The sequence below is a fragment of the Thalassophryne amazonica genome, unplaced genomic scaffold, assembly GCF_902500255.1.
Source record: "Thalassophryne amazonica unplaced genomic scaffold, fThaAma1.1, whole genome shotgun sequence".
In the NCBI taxonomy this organism is placed as follows: Eukaryota; Metazoa; Chordata; class Actinopteri; order Batrachoidiformes; family Batrachoididae; genus Thalassophryne; species Thalassophryne amazonica.
The window spans coordinates 380189-399222 of NW_022986244.1; the positions used below are offsets into that span (position 1 = coordinate 380189).

The 19034-nt window shown below is 42.6% G+C and overlaps 1 protein-coding gene across 2 annotated transcripts in view; it reads left to right on the top strand.

Moving 5' to 3' along the window:
- Positions 1-18404, top strand: part of lrch3 (leucine-rich repeats and calponin homology (CH) domain containing 3) — a 129276-nt gene extending 110872 nt beyond the window's left edge. The window contains exon 20 of one of the 2 annotated variants that reach the window (XM_034165316.1): positions 2528-2918. In XM_034165316.1, coding sequence (XP_034021207.1) covers positions 2528-2725 — 198 coding nt within the window. In that variant the 3' untranslated portion in view covers positions 2726-2918. Of the gene's footprint in view, positions 1-2527; positions 2919-17412 lie in introns of those variants that run through there. The other variant, XM_034165317.1, reaches the window with a different exon arrangement.
- Positions 18405-19034: the final 630 nt, after the last annotated feature.

Here is a 19034-nt window from a genome sequence, read left to right on the forward strand (position 1 = left end):
CGGCAGCCCCTGTGTCATCAGGGCCAGAGATGGTGAGGCCAGTGTCATCAAGGCCAGACACGGCAAGTCCAGTGTCATCAGGGCCAGACACAGCGACCCCTGTGTCATCAAGGCCAGAGCTGGTGAGTCCAGTGTCATCAAGGCCAGACATGGCAGCCCCTGTGTCATCAGGGCCAGAGATGGTGAGTCCAGTGTCATCAAGGCCAGACACGGTGACCCCTGTGTCATCAAGGCCAGAGATGGTGAGTCCAGTGTCATCAAGGCCAGACACGGCGGCCCCTGTGTCATCAGGGCCAGAAATGGTGAGTCCAGTGTCATCACGGCCAGAGATGATGAGTCCAGTGTCATCAAGGCCAGACATGGCGGCCCCTGTGTCATCACGGCCAGAGATGGTGAGTCCAGTGTTATCAAGGCCAGACATGGCGACCCCTGTGTCATCAAGGCCAGAGATGGTGAGTCCAGTGCAGTGTCATCAAGGCCAGACACGGTGGCCCCTGTGTCATCAGGGCCAGAGATGGTGAGTCCAGTGTCATCAAGGCCAGACACGGCGGCCCCTGTGTCATCAGGGCCAGAGATGGTGAGTCCAGTGTCATCAAGGCCAGACATGGCGGCCCCTGTGTCATCAAGGCCAGAGATGGTTAGTCCAGTGTCATCAAGGCCAGACACGGCGACTCCTGTGCCATCAGGGCCACAGACAATGACCTCTGTGTCATCAAGGCCAGACACAGCAACCCCTGTGTCATCAAGGCCAGAGACAGAGTCTTGTGTCGTCAAGGCCATACATGGCAACCCCTGTGCCATCAGGGCCAGACAATGACCTGTGTGTCGTTAAGACCAGAGACGATGACCCCTGTGTCGTCAGGGCAACAGGTGATGACCTCTGTGTGTCAAGGCCAGACTCTGTGACTCCTGTGTCGTCAAGGCAACAGACGATGACCCCTGTGTTATCAAGGCCAGCCATGGCGACCCCTGTGTCCTCAAAGCCAGAGACGACAACCCCTGATGAGCCTACATCACTCCATCTCAAACTTTCGGAAAGATAAATGGAATTTATTTACTTATGTTTTCTTCCAAACTAGCGACATAAAAGCCAAATCGTAGCGAGATAAATAACTGTCTTTGTGTCAGATCGGACCACCCTGCACACAAACACAACCAATTTATTACAGAGTTGACATTCTATATGAATTGGTGTAAGATTTTATGAATGGGATATTTTTAATGATGATTTTTAATCTGTACAGTGATGCTTCATGACATGTAATTTGCGCAAAAACTAAAAAAAAATTCAAATCAATAAAATGTTTTCTGGTGTGACACATTGCACAGCTAGTCAAAAATCAAAAAGCATGCTGCATAATTAATGTAGTGGTAACGGCAAGAGATGTAATCTAAATCAAAAACATAATGGAAAAAGAAATTTTACATTTACTGTGTCTCACCATGTTAAAGTCAGACACTTTGGTCTCTGCTACTCACAGATCAAAGCTACTGTATGTAGATTTTTGAACATGACAGCAAATGCTGTATCCTTCCAATATTAATGTGTTTTTAACATTTTTAAATGTTATTTGACTAATCTGATTGTTGCAAATGTTATAATTACACCAAAAGGATTCCAGTTATGGTAGATAGACCATCAGATGTTTTAAAGCACTGTGATTTGCTGTATTTTAGACCGCCTGCTTGGTTGCTCCAGTCCCTCACCACAGCAGTTACCCTCATAATACATTTTTCAAGAAAAACTCTTGGTAACCCCTGTGTTGCAAAGTCTGAGATGGTAGCCATGATGTTGTAAGCCCTGAGACAGTAGCCACGCTGTCATAAGCCCTGAGACAGTAGCCGCGGTGTCGTAGGCCCTGAGACGGTAGCTGCGGTGTCGTAAGGCCTGAGACGGTAGCCGCGGTGTCGTAAGGCCTGAGACGGTAGCCGCGGTGTCGTAAGCCCTGAGACGGTAGCCGTGGTGTCGTAAGCCCTGAGACGGTAGCCGTGGTGTCGTAAGCCCTGAGATGGTAGCCACAGTGCCGTAAGCCCTGAGACAGTAGCCGCGGTGTCGTAAACCCTGAGACGGTAGCCCTTGTGGTAACAAGGTCGGTCTCTCTTTTTTATCATTGGTCCTGTGACCATTTTGAGGTATTTGATGATTGGTTGAGACTGTAGAGTCTTCTGGTGGATAGGGTAAGAATAGGTGAGCAGCGGTATGAAACAGCATGCTGTCGGAGGTGTCTGAACACAGTGTAGGACTCTAAAGAGTGACCTGGACCTTACTGATTGAGTCCGGCTGAGGACGGTTCCTGACAGTGTCCCATAGTGGAAAGATAAACTTGTGTAAATGGTCATGTGGAAGGAAATACTATTACATGTTGTTGAAAATGCATCAGTATGAAGCTGCAGCTAACAACTTTGTCTTTCTCTCCTTCATCTTTCATTCTTTTTGTTGTAATTGATCCCTCCTTTTTTTATCTTTTTTATTCTTTCATCTCAATCCTTCATTTGTTCAATTCTGTTCATCCCAACACGCACACAGGCTAGCTTGTGTTCGGTCGGAGACGTTCTGGACGGTAAAGGAGGTGGGGTTTACGGGACAGTAGGTGTGTTGCTCTCCATGGCTTCTCCCACGATTGGCCCCTCCCCCCAAATCCAGATGGCTGGGTTTGCCCTCTTCTACCTGTCCGTCATGTCAGTACTGTGTGCTATCTATGTCCACCTGTCGCCGCATGCCTGACGTTTGGCCTCCATTGACGTCTAACCACAGTCAGTCAGACAACAGGATGAAAGCTCCAGAGCGCCCAGAAATGGCTGAAGACAAATCCGTGCTTTTGGTTTTGAAGCCATGAATCTCACAGTGCACTGCAGGAGGCTGACAGCTGTCGTTCTGATGTCAGCTTCCAATGGACCAATGGTGGCTTCCTTCTCTGCACCAGTGTTTTGATACTCGCAGGGCCTCAGAATTTAGCACTGCACGAAATAAGAAAGAAAAATGGTTTCAGATTCATACACACTTGCACACAGTTTCCCCCTTTCTGAGTGACAACCTGTTTGTGGATGAGACTCATGAACCCACCCACAGCCTTCCCATAATGCACTGTTAATCAGCCACTTTTTTACCTGTGTGAGCACACTCACTCACTCACTCACTTGGACTTTATAGTGTGTCTCCTCTCCTGGAGAGGGCGAGACACTGCGCCTGCAGAGGGTGCCAGAGTCACTGAGATGGTGACATCTTAAAGAAGTTTTGTCCATGAGAACAAAGAGTTAACCCAAGCACACGTGCAGAGTCACACCCTTTAAACTCTCTGTTTGGTGTCAGGAGTGTCAACAGTCTCCAGTTTTTTATTTTGCAGTGCAATTTTGACAAACATGATTTTGAGATATGTGGGTGAAAACCCTGGGTGACCCTCTGTGCCAGCAGTCTGGTCCCCCACAGAAGGTTTCTGTGCCAGCGGCCCCTTCTGTTGTTGTTGTTTTTTTGTTTTTTTTTGTCAGAGAGTAGCTCACATGTACATCTATATGTTTGCTCTGCAGCAGCTAGAACTGATGACCAACTGGTTTGTTTGGGGTTTTTTTATGGCTCACATCTTTTCCTCACTTGAAAAACTTTTTTTTGTTTGTGAAGAAAACTTTGCCTATTTAAAAAAATGAATCCAAATCAATACATTTTGACATCTGGATGAGTGAATTTTTATTTATTTTTTTGACAGGGTCAAATAAGAGTCCAGTGTTCAAAACCTCACTGAGTCCACTTTATCGATCTGTAACTGCACAAACAACAAAGACACTCAAATGTCCATTAAAGTGATCGATCGCTGCACCGTTTGAAGACAAAGTGGTGTTGTACGACACAGTGGAGCTGAGTGGAACCCATCCAAATGTTCTTGTTGTGATTATTATAAAAATGATTATTGTTGATACAAATCATCACTTTGACAGCCAGTTTTCTTCCCATCAGTCATTGATAAATCCAGTCAGTCTGGTGCTGGACGATAAATGTGTCTGGAGGGGCATTTCTCTAACCCTGAGTGAGGGAGCCACCATGACACACAGACCCCTCAGAGCCCATTACTGTCTTCTGCGGCTGTGATCGGACAGACTGTCCACAGAGCTGGAGGTGGTTCTGTTTCCCAGATGGGTCCTGCAGTATTTGTGTTAAACTCTTTGAATGAAAGGGGGCGTCAGTGCAAAACACGTTTGTCTCTCTTCAGCTCCATCATGTTGTCCAGAGGAAAACTACAGAAATGTTGGTAGTGAACACATCATTATGGACCAGACTGTTTTGCCTTGCAGCCGAAGCTTAATGAACTGAAGTGCTAAAAACCTGTTGACGCTCCATCGGCACTGGAGCACCTGTGTGCCGGATCGTGTCCGTGGAAATGCACCACATGGACACAGTGTCAGTGATCCTCCTCACCCAGGCCTCACAAAGTCAGCGCTCATTTGACACAACAGATCGTCCAAAGAGACCTGGTACCAAAGGCTTAGTCTGGATCCAGGACAATCATAAAGCCAGGCACTGATTCTTCACTGAGCTTCTAAACCTGTCCTCTACATCAAAGCACCTCAGCTGCTGGTTTCCATGGTCCTACCAAGAACCCAGGCCATAGAAAATGAACATTGATCTTCAGAAATGAGGTGGGCTTCATAGATAATTGGCAAAGCTTCTGGGGAAAACCTGGTCTTGTTAGGAGAGACGGCATCCATCCCACTTTGGATGGAGCAGCTCTCATTTCTAGAAATCTGGCCAATTTTCTTAAATCCTCCAAACCGTGACTATCCAGGGTTGGGACCAGGAAGCAGAGTTGTAGTCTTACACACCTCTCTGCAGCTTCTCTCCCCCTGCCATCCCCTCATTACCCCATCCCCGTAGAGACGGTGCCTGCTCCCAGACCACCAATAACCAGCAAAAATCTATTTAAGCATAAAAATTCAAAAAGAAAAAATAATATAGCACCTTCAACTGCACCACAGACTAAAACAATTAAATGTGGTCTATTAAACATTAGGTCTCTCTCTTCTAAGTCCCTGTTAGTAAATGATATAATAATTGATCAACATATTGATTTATTCTGCCTTACAGAAACCTGGTTACAGCAGGATGAATATGTTAGTTTAAATGAGTCAACACCCCCGAGTCACACTAACTGCCAGAATGCTCGTAGCACGGGCCGAGGCGGAGGATTAGCAGCAATCTTCCATTCCAGCTTATTAATTAATCAAAAACCCAGACAGAGCTTTAATTCATTTGAAAGCTTGACTCTTAGTCTTGTCCATCCAAATTGGAAGTCCCAGAAACCAGTTTTATTTGTTATTATCTATCGTCCACCTGGTCGTTACTGTGAGTTTCTCTGTGAATTTTCAGACCTTTTGTCTGACTTAGTGCTTAGCTCAGATAAGATAATTATAGTGGGCGATTTTAACATCAACACAGATGCTGAGAATGACAGCCTCAACACTGCATTTAATCTATTATTAGACTCAATTGGCTTTGCTCAAAATGTAAATGAGTCCACCCACCACTTTAATCATATCTTAGATCTTGTTCTGACTTATGGTATGGAAATTGAAGACTTAACAGTATTCCCTGAAAACTCCCTTCTGTCTGATCATTTCTTAATAACATTTACATTTACTCTGATGGACTACCCAGCAGTGGGGAATAAGTTTCATTACACTAGAAGTCTTTCAGAAAGCGCTGTAACTAGGTTTAAGGATATGATTCCTTCTTTATGTTCTCCAATGCCATATACCAACACAGTGCAGAGTAGCTACCTAAACTCTGTAAGTGAGATAGAGTATCTTGTCAATAGTTTTACATCCTCATTGAAGACAACTTTGGATGCTGTAGCTCCTCTGAAAAAGAGAGCTTTAAATCAGAAGTGCCTGACTCCGTGGTATAACTCACAAACTCGCAGCTTAAAGCAGATAACCCGTAAGTTGTAGAGGAAATGGCGTCTCACTAATTTAGAAGATCTTCACTTAGCCTGGAAAAAGAGTCTGTTGCTCTATAAAAAAAGCCCTCCGTAAAGCTAGGACATCTTACTACTCATCACTAATTGAAGAAAATAAGAACAACCCCAGGTTTCTTTTCAGCACTGTAGCCAGGCTGACAAAGAGTCAGAGCTCTATTGAGCCGAGTATTCCTTTAACTTTAACTAGTAATGACTTCATGACTTTCTTTGCTAAGAAAATTTTAACTATTAGAGAAAAAATTACTCATAACCATCCCAAAGACGTATCGTTATCTTTGGCTGCTTTCAGTGATGCCGGTATTTGGTTAGACTCTTTCTCTCAGATTGTTCTGTCTGAGTTATTTTCATTAGTTACTTCATCCAAACCATCAACATGTCTATTAGACCCCATTCCTACCAGGCTGTTCAAGGAAGCCCTACCATTATTTAATGCTTCGATCTTAAATATGATCAATCTATCTTTATTAGTTGGCTATGTACCACAGGCTTTTAAGGTGGCAGTAATTAAACCATTACTTAAAAAGCCATCACTTGACCCAGCTATCTTAGCTAATTATAGGCCAATCTCCAGCCTTCCTTTTCTCTCAAAAATTCTTGAAAGGGTAGTTGTAAAACAGCTAACTGATCATCTGCAGAGGAATGGTCTATTTGAAGAGTTTCAGTCAGGTTTTAGAATTCATCATAGTACAGAAACAGCATTAGTGAAGGTTACAAATGATCTTCTTATGGCCTCAGACAGTGGACTCATCTCTGTGCTTGTTCTGTTAGACCTCAGTGCTGCTTTTGATACTGTTGACCATAAAATTTTATTACAGAGATTAGAGCATGCCATAGGTATTAAAGGCACTGTGCTGCGGTGGTTTGAATCATATTTATCTAATAGATTACAATTTGTTCATGTAAATGGGGAATCTTCTTCACAGACTAAGGTTAATTATGGAGTTCCACAAGGTTCTGTGCTAGGACCAATTTTATTCACTTTATACATGCTTCCCTTAGGCAGTATTATTAGACGGCATTGCTTAAATTTTCATTGTTACGCAGAAGATACCCAGCTTTATGTATCCATGAAGCCAGAGGACACACACCAATTAGCTAAACTGCAGGATTGTCTTACAGACATAAAGACATGGATGACCTCTAATTTCCTGCTTTTAAACTCAGATAAAACTGAAGTTATTGTACTTGGCCCCACAAATCTTAGAAACATGGTGTCTAACCAGATCCTTACTCTGGATGGCATTACCCTGGCCTCTAGTAATACTGTGAGAAATCTTGGAGTCATTTTTGATCAGGATATGTCATTCAAAGCGCATATTAAATAAATATGTAGGACTGCTTTTTTGCATTTACGCAATATCTCTAAAATTAGAAAGGTCTTGTCTCAGAGTGATGCTGAAAAACTAATTCATGCATTTATTTCCTTTAGGCTGGACTATTGTAATTCATTATTATCAGGTTGTCCTAAAAGTTCCCTGAAAAGCCTTCAGTTAATTCAAAATGCTGCAGCTAGAGTACTGACGGGGACTAGAAGGAGAGAGCATATTTCACCCATATTGGCCTCTCTTCATTGGCTTCCTGTTAATTCTAGAATAGAATTTAAAATTCTTCTTCTTACTTATAAGGTTTTGAATAATCAGGTCCCATCTTATCTTAGGGACCTCGTAGTACCATATCACCCCAATAGAACGCTTCGCTCTCAGACTGCAGGCTTACTTGTAGTTCCTAGGGTTTGTAAGAGTAGAATGGGAGGCAGAGCTTTCAGCTTTCAGGCTCCTCTCCTGTGGAACCAGCTCCCAATTCGGATCAGGGAGACAGACACCCTCTCTACTTTTAAGATTAGGCTTAAAACTTTCCTTTTTGCTAAAGCTTATAGTTAGGGCTGGATCAGGTAACCCTGAACCATCCCTTAGTTATGCTGCTATAGACTTAGACTGCTGGGGGGTTCCCATGATGCACTGAGTGTTTCTTTCTCTTTTTGCTCTGTATGCACCACTCTGCATTTAATCATTAGTGATTAATCTCTGCTCCCCTCCACAGCATGTCTTTTTCCTGGTTCTCTCCCTCAGCCCCAACCAGTCCCAGCAGAAGACTGCCCCTCCCTGAGCCTGGTTCTGCTGGAGGTTTCTTCCTGTTAAAAGGGAGTTTTTCCTTCCCACTGTCGCCAAGTGCTTGCTCACAGGGGGTCGTTTTGACCGTTGGGGTTTTTACGTAATTATTGTATGGCCTTGCCTTACAATATAAAGCGCCTTGGGGCAACTGTTTGTTGTGATTTGGCGCTATATAAATAAAATTGATTGAATTGATTGATTGATTGAGAACTGAAACATTCCAGCTTCAAGTTTTGAGAGAAGGTCCCACTGTGGAGGCCTGGTTAGGTCGACCACTCAGCTGGTTCTTGTTTGCACATACAGAGAATGTTGCTCTGATCTGATCGTCATTCGACCTCACGTTGGACATATTGATGAACGTGACCAGTTACATCACCAGATGTCCTGCTGTGGCTGCGTGGTTGAGATTTGTTCCTGATTGTGTCCTCATGTGAACCCAGCAGGGCGACCTTGTTAAAGTGCAGCTGACACGGTTGCATAATGTACTCATGTAACTCTTCAGATGCATTGAACAAACATACCATGGTCTTGATGTCCACACGGTGAAACGGAGACAGCTGGGGTGTGGTGGTTCTGGCTGGCTATCTTAATCAGATTTAATATTTGAGTTTTTGATTTAACCGTTAAATTACAAAACCAGCTAGTAATACCACACTGTAACACGGACTCAATCGTTGCTCTGTAAAAAATCAGCATAATATTCCTACATACACCAAACAGTCGGAGTCGATGAAGAAAGTGCACGCGGTGGTGGATTCGGGCACAAACGCTTGACACTTGCATGTGCCAGCTTAAGTTGTTATCGATGTAAACCCCCAGATATTTATACGAATCCACCTGTTCAATGTTACGTCCATGTATGGTGACCACACTATAGTCTCCAACAGCCCGAGGGTCCACCAACATCTCCACTGTTTTATTAGTATTAATCTGCAATTGATGGACATTACACCAGTTCACAAACCTGTCCACTACAGATTTGTGACAACTTGAATTAGTACTAGTGTTTAGCAGACTATTACAGTGTCATCTGAAAATTTGACAACATACTGGTTTGGTTGATAGCTGATGCAGTCATTGGTATACAGTGTAAATAAAAAAGGTGAACTAACACAGCCCTGAGGGACTCCAGTGCTACTTAATGCAATATCAGAGCAGACAGAATTGACCTTCACCTGCTGTGACCTGTTTGTTAAAAAAAGAGTGATACCACTTAATTAAAAAAGGGCTCACATTCAGCCAAATCATTTTTTGAAGAAGGATATGTGACCGGATACAGTTAAAAGCAGAACTAAAATCAATAAAAACTAATTTGGCTTATGCAGAGGAACTCTCAAGATGCTTTAAAACCAAGTTCATTATAGTTAAAATGGCATCACTCGGACTCCGCTTCCTTTTGTACGCAAACTGATACTGATCCAAGTGTGGCTCCACCTCTACAGTAAGCTCCTGAATTAACAGTTTCTCCAGTGCCTTCATTACATTAGAGGTTCGGGCCACCGGCCGAAAATCATTATTCACTTGGGGGTGTGACTTCTTGGGGACTGGAATAATAGCTGATCTCTTCCAAAGCTCAGGTACTGACTGAATAAGTATCAATAAAGAGCTGGAAGAGTTGATGCCAAGCTGGACTGAGCTGAAATGTTTTTAAAAGAAAAGCAGACATACTGTCTGGCCCTGTCACTTTATTAGTATACGAGTACATTGATTTAAAAACTTGAGTAACTGATTGTGGGTTAATTAAAATTCTGTCCACATGCAAATTACACCTAATCTTTTTTAAAATTTCTCTGCACTCTTCCTGATTATCACTCTCAAAACGCAAATAAAAATCATTTAGCTCATTGGCTTTTACAAATTCATTATTGTCAATGACAGGTTTATTTTTGTGTCCATGTGTGTCAGGCCCCGAATAGAATTCCACAGTCTCTTATTGTTTGCTCTGGAAAGGTCCCGTTCTGTGCACTCCTGATGCTGTAGTCGAGCATCTCTCATCTTCTGGTTCAGGTCTTTTTGTGCGACCCTGACCCTGACCTTGTGCACGTGCTCTTTCAACCTAAGCGCCCCCAGTGACCTCCCCCTCGGTGCCCCCACTCACCACAGCAAGTTTGGTGTTGATTGCTGAATTACTGTGGCTGTGCTTAGAGAACACACATGCACACACACACACGGTCAACTTTATATATTAGATTAATAATTAACAAATATCATTGACCATTTAATCAGCCGTTGTAAATCCTGGCGGTTCATGTCCCTGCATCATGTCCGAGTCTGTGTTATTTATTGTCTGCTTCAGATTCACTTGATCGCCAGATCTAACGTCCATGTTATGGTGTCTGTCAGTGTCTCGTACCAGCTTCCAGACACTGACACAATACGTTTTTTCCTCTGAGCTGCTCGTGGTGTTTGATGCCATACAGTATCTCTCTGATGTTGTGCTGTGATCCTTATTGCAGGCGCTGCAGGGGCAATATTTTAGTGAAACAACCTGTGTTAGGATCACAGTTCAATCATTCAGGGTTTTTTTTTTTTTTTTCAACAGAACAAAACACAAATGATCACAAAATAATGTGAATCAGCAACAAAATCATCCTGTCAGCTGTACTTTAAAACTGTCCTCTAAACTGGAGTCAGACTCCTGCCTGCTGAAGCTCCGCCCCATGTGCCTTATGTAGGGTGCATGTTTTTTTAATTTATATTGAGAGATTAAAAGAAAAAGACAAAACAATGTGCTGATTGATTCTTTAAAGAATTGTTGTCACGTGACCATTTCAGATGCTTCTGATGTTCTTAATGTGTCATATTTACTCAGTATTGTTTTTTCCTTCTTCATCACTAAACGGAGACATGACTGGACTTCAGTCTTCTGACTGGTCGGTGACATCACAGGTGGACAGGAAACAGCTCAGCAGACAAAAGTCCAATCACGTTTGGTCCCTGAAAAACACATACTGCAGTCCGTCAGATGTAATTCCCCCTCCTGTTTGTATGTGTCACTGTGGTGTGAGCCACAATGGCTCATACCAGAAGAATATACATTTTTACAACCGCAAGTCAATCTTGGCACGAACATTGTACACACACACAAACAGCTGTTCACATGCCATCTTTGGCTGGAGAGGCTGTGCGCCACAGACAGCTGTGTGCCACAGACAGCTGTGTGTGCGTGCGCACAGCCGTGTAAGATGTCGGACTTGGGAGATTGGACGAAGTTGGATGACAGTCAAAAGGAACGCTGATGGTATGGGTATTACACAAACGATGAGGAACGTCAAGACAGAAAGCAAAATGGAATACGGACCAATTGAAGTTGTTGTCGGGATTCTTACAGGAATGAAGCTGGACGACGGTTATATTATGTCTCTGAAAGTCAGCGTGAGTCCAGATTTCTTGTTTTGTTTTGGCTTCAGCGTCCTTCGTTAGTGCCGTGTGACCGGGGCTTTAGATCGATATTCACACCACCGTGACTTTGAACGTGGTGTGGTTGTTTGTGTCAGACGGGCTGGTCTGAGTATTTCAGAAACTGCTGATCTACTGGGATTTTCACCCACAACCATTTCTAGGGTTTACAGAGAATGGACCAAGAAAAGAGAAGCTATCCAGTGAGCGGCAGTTCTGTGAACAAAAATGGATTGTTGATGTCAGAGATCAAAGGAAGATGGGCAGACTGCTTCAATGGGTGACTGCGTGATGCCATCATGTCAATATGGACCAACATCTCTGAGGACTGTTTCCAACACCTCGGTTTTGTTCAACCTGCCAAAAACAATGATGGTGAACTTCTACACTGCGATCATCGAGTCCACCATCTCCTCCTCCATCATCGTCTGGTATGCTGCAGACTGTAGCGTATCATCCACACAGCAGAGAAGGTGATCGACTGCAGTCTGCCATCCCTACAGGACCTGTACACCTCCAGAGCTCTGAGGCGAGCAGAGAAGATAGTGGCCGATCTCTCTCACCCAGGACACAAACTTTTTGTTACTCTCCCCTCTGGCAGGAGGCTGAGGTCCATCAGGACCAAAACCTCAAGACACAAAAACAGCTTATTTCCATCCACAGCTGGACATATAAATAATGCCAGAGACCCCATTTACCCCCCACTACCACCACTCGTCACCGCACTGAAAGGTTCTGTACAACTGTACTCCAATCTCCTGTTTTTGCCCAGCCCCATTCCATTAATTATATTAATTTAAAAGTGAATATAGTTTTGCCTATTTGAATCTTTTACAGAAGTGTTTTTTCTTTTCTTGTTGTTTATGAACCAGGAACACTAGATCAAATTCCTTGTATGTGCAGACTTACTTGGCAATAAATTTGATTGTGATTCTGATTGAATCTATGTCATGAAGAATTAAGGAAGTTCTGAAGGCAAAAGGTGGTCCAACCCAGTGAAGGTATACCTAATAAAGTGGGTTGTATAAATGTAAGAATCACTTTTCTTTTTCATGTTCCAACTTTTTCTGGTTTGGAGTTGTTATATTAAACCAAAACTCCACAGAGACAGCAGGCCAGTGCCCTGTCTGGGACCGCCTGGATGTCAGTCCAGTGACATTGACCATGAATCCTGGTTTCTTTATAGTTCTAATCCACTATGAGACACAATTAAGGAACTATCCATGTCCAAATAATTATAAAATGACCTTTATTAATCCCGAAGGAAATTATTTTGCCAGATTACCGAAACAGTAAACAATGAGCAATGTTTTTTAATTTAATTTAATTTAATTAGCTTATAATGCGCCAAATCACAGCAAAAGCCGTGTCAGGGCGCCTTACATAAAACAAGTCAACATAAAATTGAATAAATAATTAAAAATGAATTAAAAAAAATTCAAATACATAAATAAAACAGAAGTACAAGAATAAAACAAATAAAAATAAAAACTATCCATAAAGAGAATAAAAATAGGTTTTGAGTCTTGACTTAAAAATGTCCACAGACTCAGACTGCCTCACGGTCGCAGGAAGACTGTTCCACAGGGTGGGTGCACGATACGAAAAGGCTCTTTGACCTGCTGACTTCTTCTTCACCCTGGGAACACAGAGAAGTCCCGCATCCTGCGACCGCAAAGCCCGGGCCGGCACATAGAGTTCCACTAGATCAGCCAGATAAGATGGCGCCAGTCCATGAACAACCTTATAAGTCAATAGCAAAACCTTAAAATCTGCTCTCACAGAGACAGGGAGCCAGTGCAAAGATGCCAAAAGGGGTGTGATATGTTCAGACCTTCTGCTACGTGTCAGAAGTCTGGCGGCAGCGTTCTGAACCAGCTGAAGACCCCTAATGCTGGACTGTGGTAACCCCGAAAATAGAACATTACAATAATCTAGTCTAGAAGAAACAAAACCATGAATCAGGGTCTCAGCATCAGCCATGGACAGGATGGGGCAGATCCTCGCTATATTTCGCAGATGGAAAAAAGCAGTCCTAGTAACATTCCTGATGGGAGAGAGATTTCCCACAGTTATCGGCATGTACAACTGAGTATCATCAGCATACCAATGAAAGGCAATCCCAAAACTCCGCAGTATACGCCCAAGGGGTGCCACATACAGGGAGAAAAGCAAGGGGCCTAAAACAGATCCCTGTGGAACCCCAAATCTCATGTCACCAAGGTCAGAGGTAGTGCCATTATACAAGACACATTGAGAACGACTGGACAGATACGACGTCAACCAGGCAAGGGCACTTGCAGTAATCCCCAAAAAAATTCTCCAACCTATTGAGCAAAATATGATGATCCACAGTATCAAATGCAGCACCGAGATCTAACAGCACCAAAACCGTAGTGGTGTTTGAGTCCATTGCTCGCAGAAGATCATTCACTACTTTAGTGAGTGCTGTCTCTGTGGAGTGATATTTCCTAAAAGCAGACTGCAGTGGCTCAAAAAGATCATTCTCAGTAAGGTGGTCTATGAGCTGCTGTGAAACCACCTTTTCTAAAATTTTGGAACAGAATGATAGATTTGATATTGGCCTGTCATTTTTCAATACACTAGGATCAACATTAGGTTTCTTAAGTAATGGTTTAATCACTGCTGATTTAAAACATTTCAGAACGGATCCAGAGGTTAATGACAGATTAATCATTTCCAGCACAGTCGGCCCAAGAGTGGGCCACAGGTCCTTAAACAATTTTGTTGGTATAGGATCAAATAAACAATACAATAAGTACAACAAATTTATGCAAAATGACTGGAAGACATTTTCACAAGATGTTGGACAACATTGAACACAAACTGAATAACTCTGGATAACTCTGTATTCATCCTGCAGAAGGGGTGGAGTTATACAGTCTGACTGCCACAGGTCAGTAGGACCTCCTGTGGTGATCTGTGGTGCACCTCAGTGGTCTCAGTCTGTGGCTGAAGATGTTCTGACAGGACATCATTGTGACATGCAGGAGGTGGGAGGTGTTATCACGGATGCTGAGCAGCTTCCTCATCATCCTCCTTTCTGACACCTTCACTGCCAACTCCAGCTCCACCCCAGGACAGAGCCAGCTCTCCTGATGAGCTTGTTGAGTCTGTTCATGTCACACTACAGCATAGAAGATGATGCTGGAGACCACCGAGAGATGGACCTCACCTTCGAGTTTTCCCCATGTAAGGACAAGGTGGAGGTTTGGATTTAGTGTAAAGGATTAAAACCACACTGACAACAAAGTAACAACAAAAATGGAGCTTTTCTGTGCAGCTGGGCCACTTTTATTTAGATGTGGCCCCCTGACCTGAGGAGTCCTCCAAGGCTCCATTCTAGGTCTTATTCTTTTCCTTTCATACATGTTGCCTCTCGTGGTATCTTTTGAAAATACCAAATATCTTTCCATTGCTTTGCCGACAATTTACCTGCCACGAAGGTCATTAGGCAATGAGCCAATGCAGCCATTATTGGATTGTTTGAGTGAGGTCAAATCTTAGATGAGTGCTAACCTATTAAATCTTAATGAATCCAAGACAGAGGTTATCCTGTTTGGGGGGGCACTTCCGCAGCCTGCTCTGCTCATGTCCTGGGTCCCCTGGGGTCCAACATTCACTGCTGTGTGAGGAACCAACCATTTTAAATTTGATAAGCAGATCAGTGCTGTTGTTAGAACAAGTTTCTTCCAACTCCGTCTCATAGTCACGTCCAAGCCATATTTCTCCAGGATTGACCTTGAAGTAGACTAGATGATTGTAACTCTCTGTACGTCGGCTTGGATCAGTCCTCTCTAAACCAACTCCAGCTTATTCAGAACGCTGCTGCTCGTCTTCTTTCAGGACTGAAAAAGTCCGACCACATTACGGCGGTCTTGGCTGCTCTTCACTGGCTTCCAGTCTGTTACCGTGTTGATTTCAAACTTATTTTAACTGTTTTTAAAGCCCTCAATGACCCCAGTGTTTCTTCTTCCTCACACCCCAACCAGAGTCTTAAGGTCATCTGACCAACTGTTGCTGGAGGTGCCTAAAACCAGATTAAAGACGAGAGGTGACAGAGTCTTTGCAGCCGCTGCCCCCAGACTCTGGAATAGTCTCCCCTTTAATATTAGATCATCCCTGTCCATAGAGACTTTTAAAGCATCTTTAAAAACCTGTTTCTTTTCTCTGTTGTTTCAGTAATGAGTGATTACATCTCTATTTCCTACTACTTTTACTCTTTGACTTTGTCTTTTGTTTTATTGCCTGTTTATTGCTTGTTGTAATTTTGTTATTTTTAATTTATTTACAATTTGGGGTAACTTGGTGCCATTTTTTTAATTATGTACAGCACTTTGGTTGCCTGCTGTCATTTTAAATGTGCTTTAGAAATAAAGGTTGAAGTGAGAACATTCTTGGAACCTTTAGGAATCAGGTGCAGCTACGACATTCAGGTCCTACTCAGATCCTGTAAACCAGACCACGAAGTGTCTTCATGGTGTCCCATGATTGCTGAAATGTTTTAAATGGACAAACCTCAATTTAATTATACAGCACAAAATCATAACATAAGTTGCTCCAAAGGTGCTTCACACATGCAAGGTCTCACCTTATCCAACGGATTACAGGAATACTAAAGTGGCCAACAATTAAGATCTCATCAGCATGACTCACCAAATCAGAAATTAAGTCACTGAATTTATCAAAGAATTTGGAGTAAAGACTGGAGGCCAATATACAGTCATAAACTTACACAACTGGACTCCATCGTTGTTTGAATGAGTTACATTTTGCACCCCCTTAAATTAAAGCAACACCTCTACCTGCTTTAGTATTGCGGGCAACATGAGTATATGTGCACATGGGTGGACAAGCTTCATTTAAAGGCAGGTGTGCATATGGTTTAAACCAGGTTCTGCTTCCAAGGAAGCTGTTGAATCTTTACCTTGGATGTTTTTGCACCAGTGTCTGTCTGTCTGTCTGTCTGTCTGTCTGTCTGTCTGTCTGTCTGTCTGTGTAATGTACAGACAGACACATTCACGCCTGTGTTCAATTTAGAGTCACCAGTTGAACCTGCATGCCTTTGAAAGTGGGAGGAATCCCGAGCACCGGGGAAGGACCATGCAGGAAGAGAACCTGGAACTTTCTTACTGTGAGGCAACAGTGCTAATCGCTGATACACCATGCCGCACAGTGTTCCTGTAACTGCTGTCTCCTTCCTCAGCACGCTGAGTAGTGGATGCTCTGGTCCCAGGTAAATACACTCAACAAAAATATAAACGCAACACTTTTGGTTTTGCTCCCATTTTGTATGAGATGAACTCAAAGATCTAAAACACCTGTGCACTAATCATGGTGTCTAATCAGCATCTTGATATGGCACACCCGTGAGGTGGGATGGATTATCTCAGCAAAGGAGAAGTGCTCACTATCACAGATTTAGACTGGTTTGTGAACAATATTTGAGGGAAATGGTGATATTGTGTATGTGGAAAAAGTTTTAGATCTTTGAGTTCATCTCATAGAACATGGGAGCAAAACCAAAAGTGTTGCGTTTATATTTTTGTTGAGTATATTTAGTACCGGGGCTAGCAGCTTTGTGAGCAAAGGAATCGCGCTTCGCTCGTTTGGATTAATACGGCCCCGCCCACATCCAGCCAGATGCGGCTTTATGCCTGAAACGCTTTCCGTTTGCTGCAGTGACAGTGTCGGTGTTGGGGGGGGCGGTAGCGCAGCTAACTGTCACATTTTCTTTTTCACCTTTAGTGTTTTTTTGTTTGGGGTTTTTTTGTTTTTTGTTTTGGGTCATTTTGATTTTGTTGTTGTTACTGATCATCTTTTTCCACATCATTTTTGTTGCCATGGTTACATCTAATCATCCATGGATGCCACCTTCTGTTCCCCCCTCCCTCCCTTTTCTGCTGTGCTCCTAGAGTCAGCTGTGTCTTCCTCTGCACATACTCGAAGAACAAGGGCTCCCCCAGGTGGCAGGAACGGTCAGTGCCCTTCTGGATTTGGCACCTCCCAGACACTGCGTTACCACGACAACAGCATCCACATCTGCCCCCTCTATGTGCATGTAGACGCAGAAGATGATGACGACACTACTGCAGCACATACTTGTACTGCCTTCATGTGGCCACAAGGTGGCAGTGTTTGGGTTTACAGCTGGAAACGACATCAGTGGGTATTAGAATTAAAACTTCAAAATAACACCTTTGGTGTTACAGATGGAGGGATAAGCAGAGCCACAGATCCAGGGTCAATGTCAGCTCGCTAACATGACTTTAGCAAATGTTCAGTCATATAATCCAATAAGCAGTGGGTGTGGCTTAGTTTTTTGTTTTTTACCTGTTCAGGTCAACGTTAAGCTTTGAAACCATTTGTCACAATCAGCTCTTTGAAGTGACCTGAAACATTGATGCTAAGAATTATGTTTGTACGTTGAATAATATTGGAAAATTTATTATGATTATTTATTTTTATTAAGGCAATGCTTTCTAACATACAGTTTGAAAATATTTCATGCTTAGTGTCTACAGAGGCTCCTGAGGGTCATATGGTCAAAAGTACGTCAAGTAGAAAGGTCCTCGCGGATTATCATCACAAGCTAATTTACTGAATCACATCCATCAACTGGCGTATGTTTGCTGTTAGAATCACACAGCTAACAGTAACTGTCACCAGCAATAAAAATAAAATATAAACGTATAATAAAAAGTTAGCTTCATCATCCAAATCAACCTGTTGCTAACTAACGAATGTAAATGCTACATATCTAAATCCCACAGCAAACTCTTGAATTAACAGCTTTTTTTTAAAGCAGAAATTACATTTGGTAAATATAATCCTTTTAATAGTTTAGTTTTGTGTCCAAAAGCATCACTGAACACTTCCTGTTCTGTTCATCTTAATGAAACAGTAATATATATATATATATATATATATATATATATACACATTAACAAGCTTTTCTTTTATTGTGCCAGACTCATCTGAAGCCAACATAATGATCAGAATCTAAAATACTGTACAGGCCACAAAAATAACTCAAACAGAATGAGGGTGTGGTTTCGTGCTGCGCTAACTGGCATTAGCTCATAAAAACAAAACTGAGAAATGCACATTTGTAGTTTTTATCAGTCTCTACAATATGTCATATTAAAATGTTGAAAATATGATTCGTTTATGAGAGTCTAGTTTATCTGATATTTATTAGTGCCGTTTAAAAAATTTGCGCATTTAAAAAGTGCCTTTGTTCTGTGCAGACGGTTCGGTGATGAATCATGTTTGTAAATGTCAACTTTCCATCATGCTGTTGGTGAGAATTTAGCGCAAATGTCATGTAGCTTTAGCATGACTGGTTTGTAGCAGATGGTACTGCATGCTAATGATTCTGAACACACATGTAAAGTGATTGCTGCTGACACTAAAATAGCTCACCCTAAACATTAGCCAGCGTAATTAGTCATTCTCAGTAAACACTAATGTAACTCATTGCAAACATTGCTTTAGGATGAGCATGAGTGCATGTAAATGTCAAACCAAAATGTCA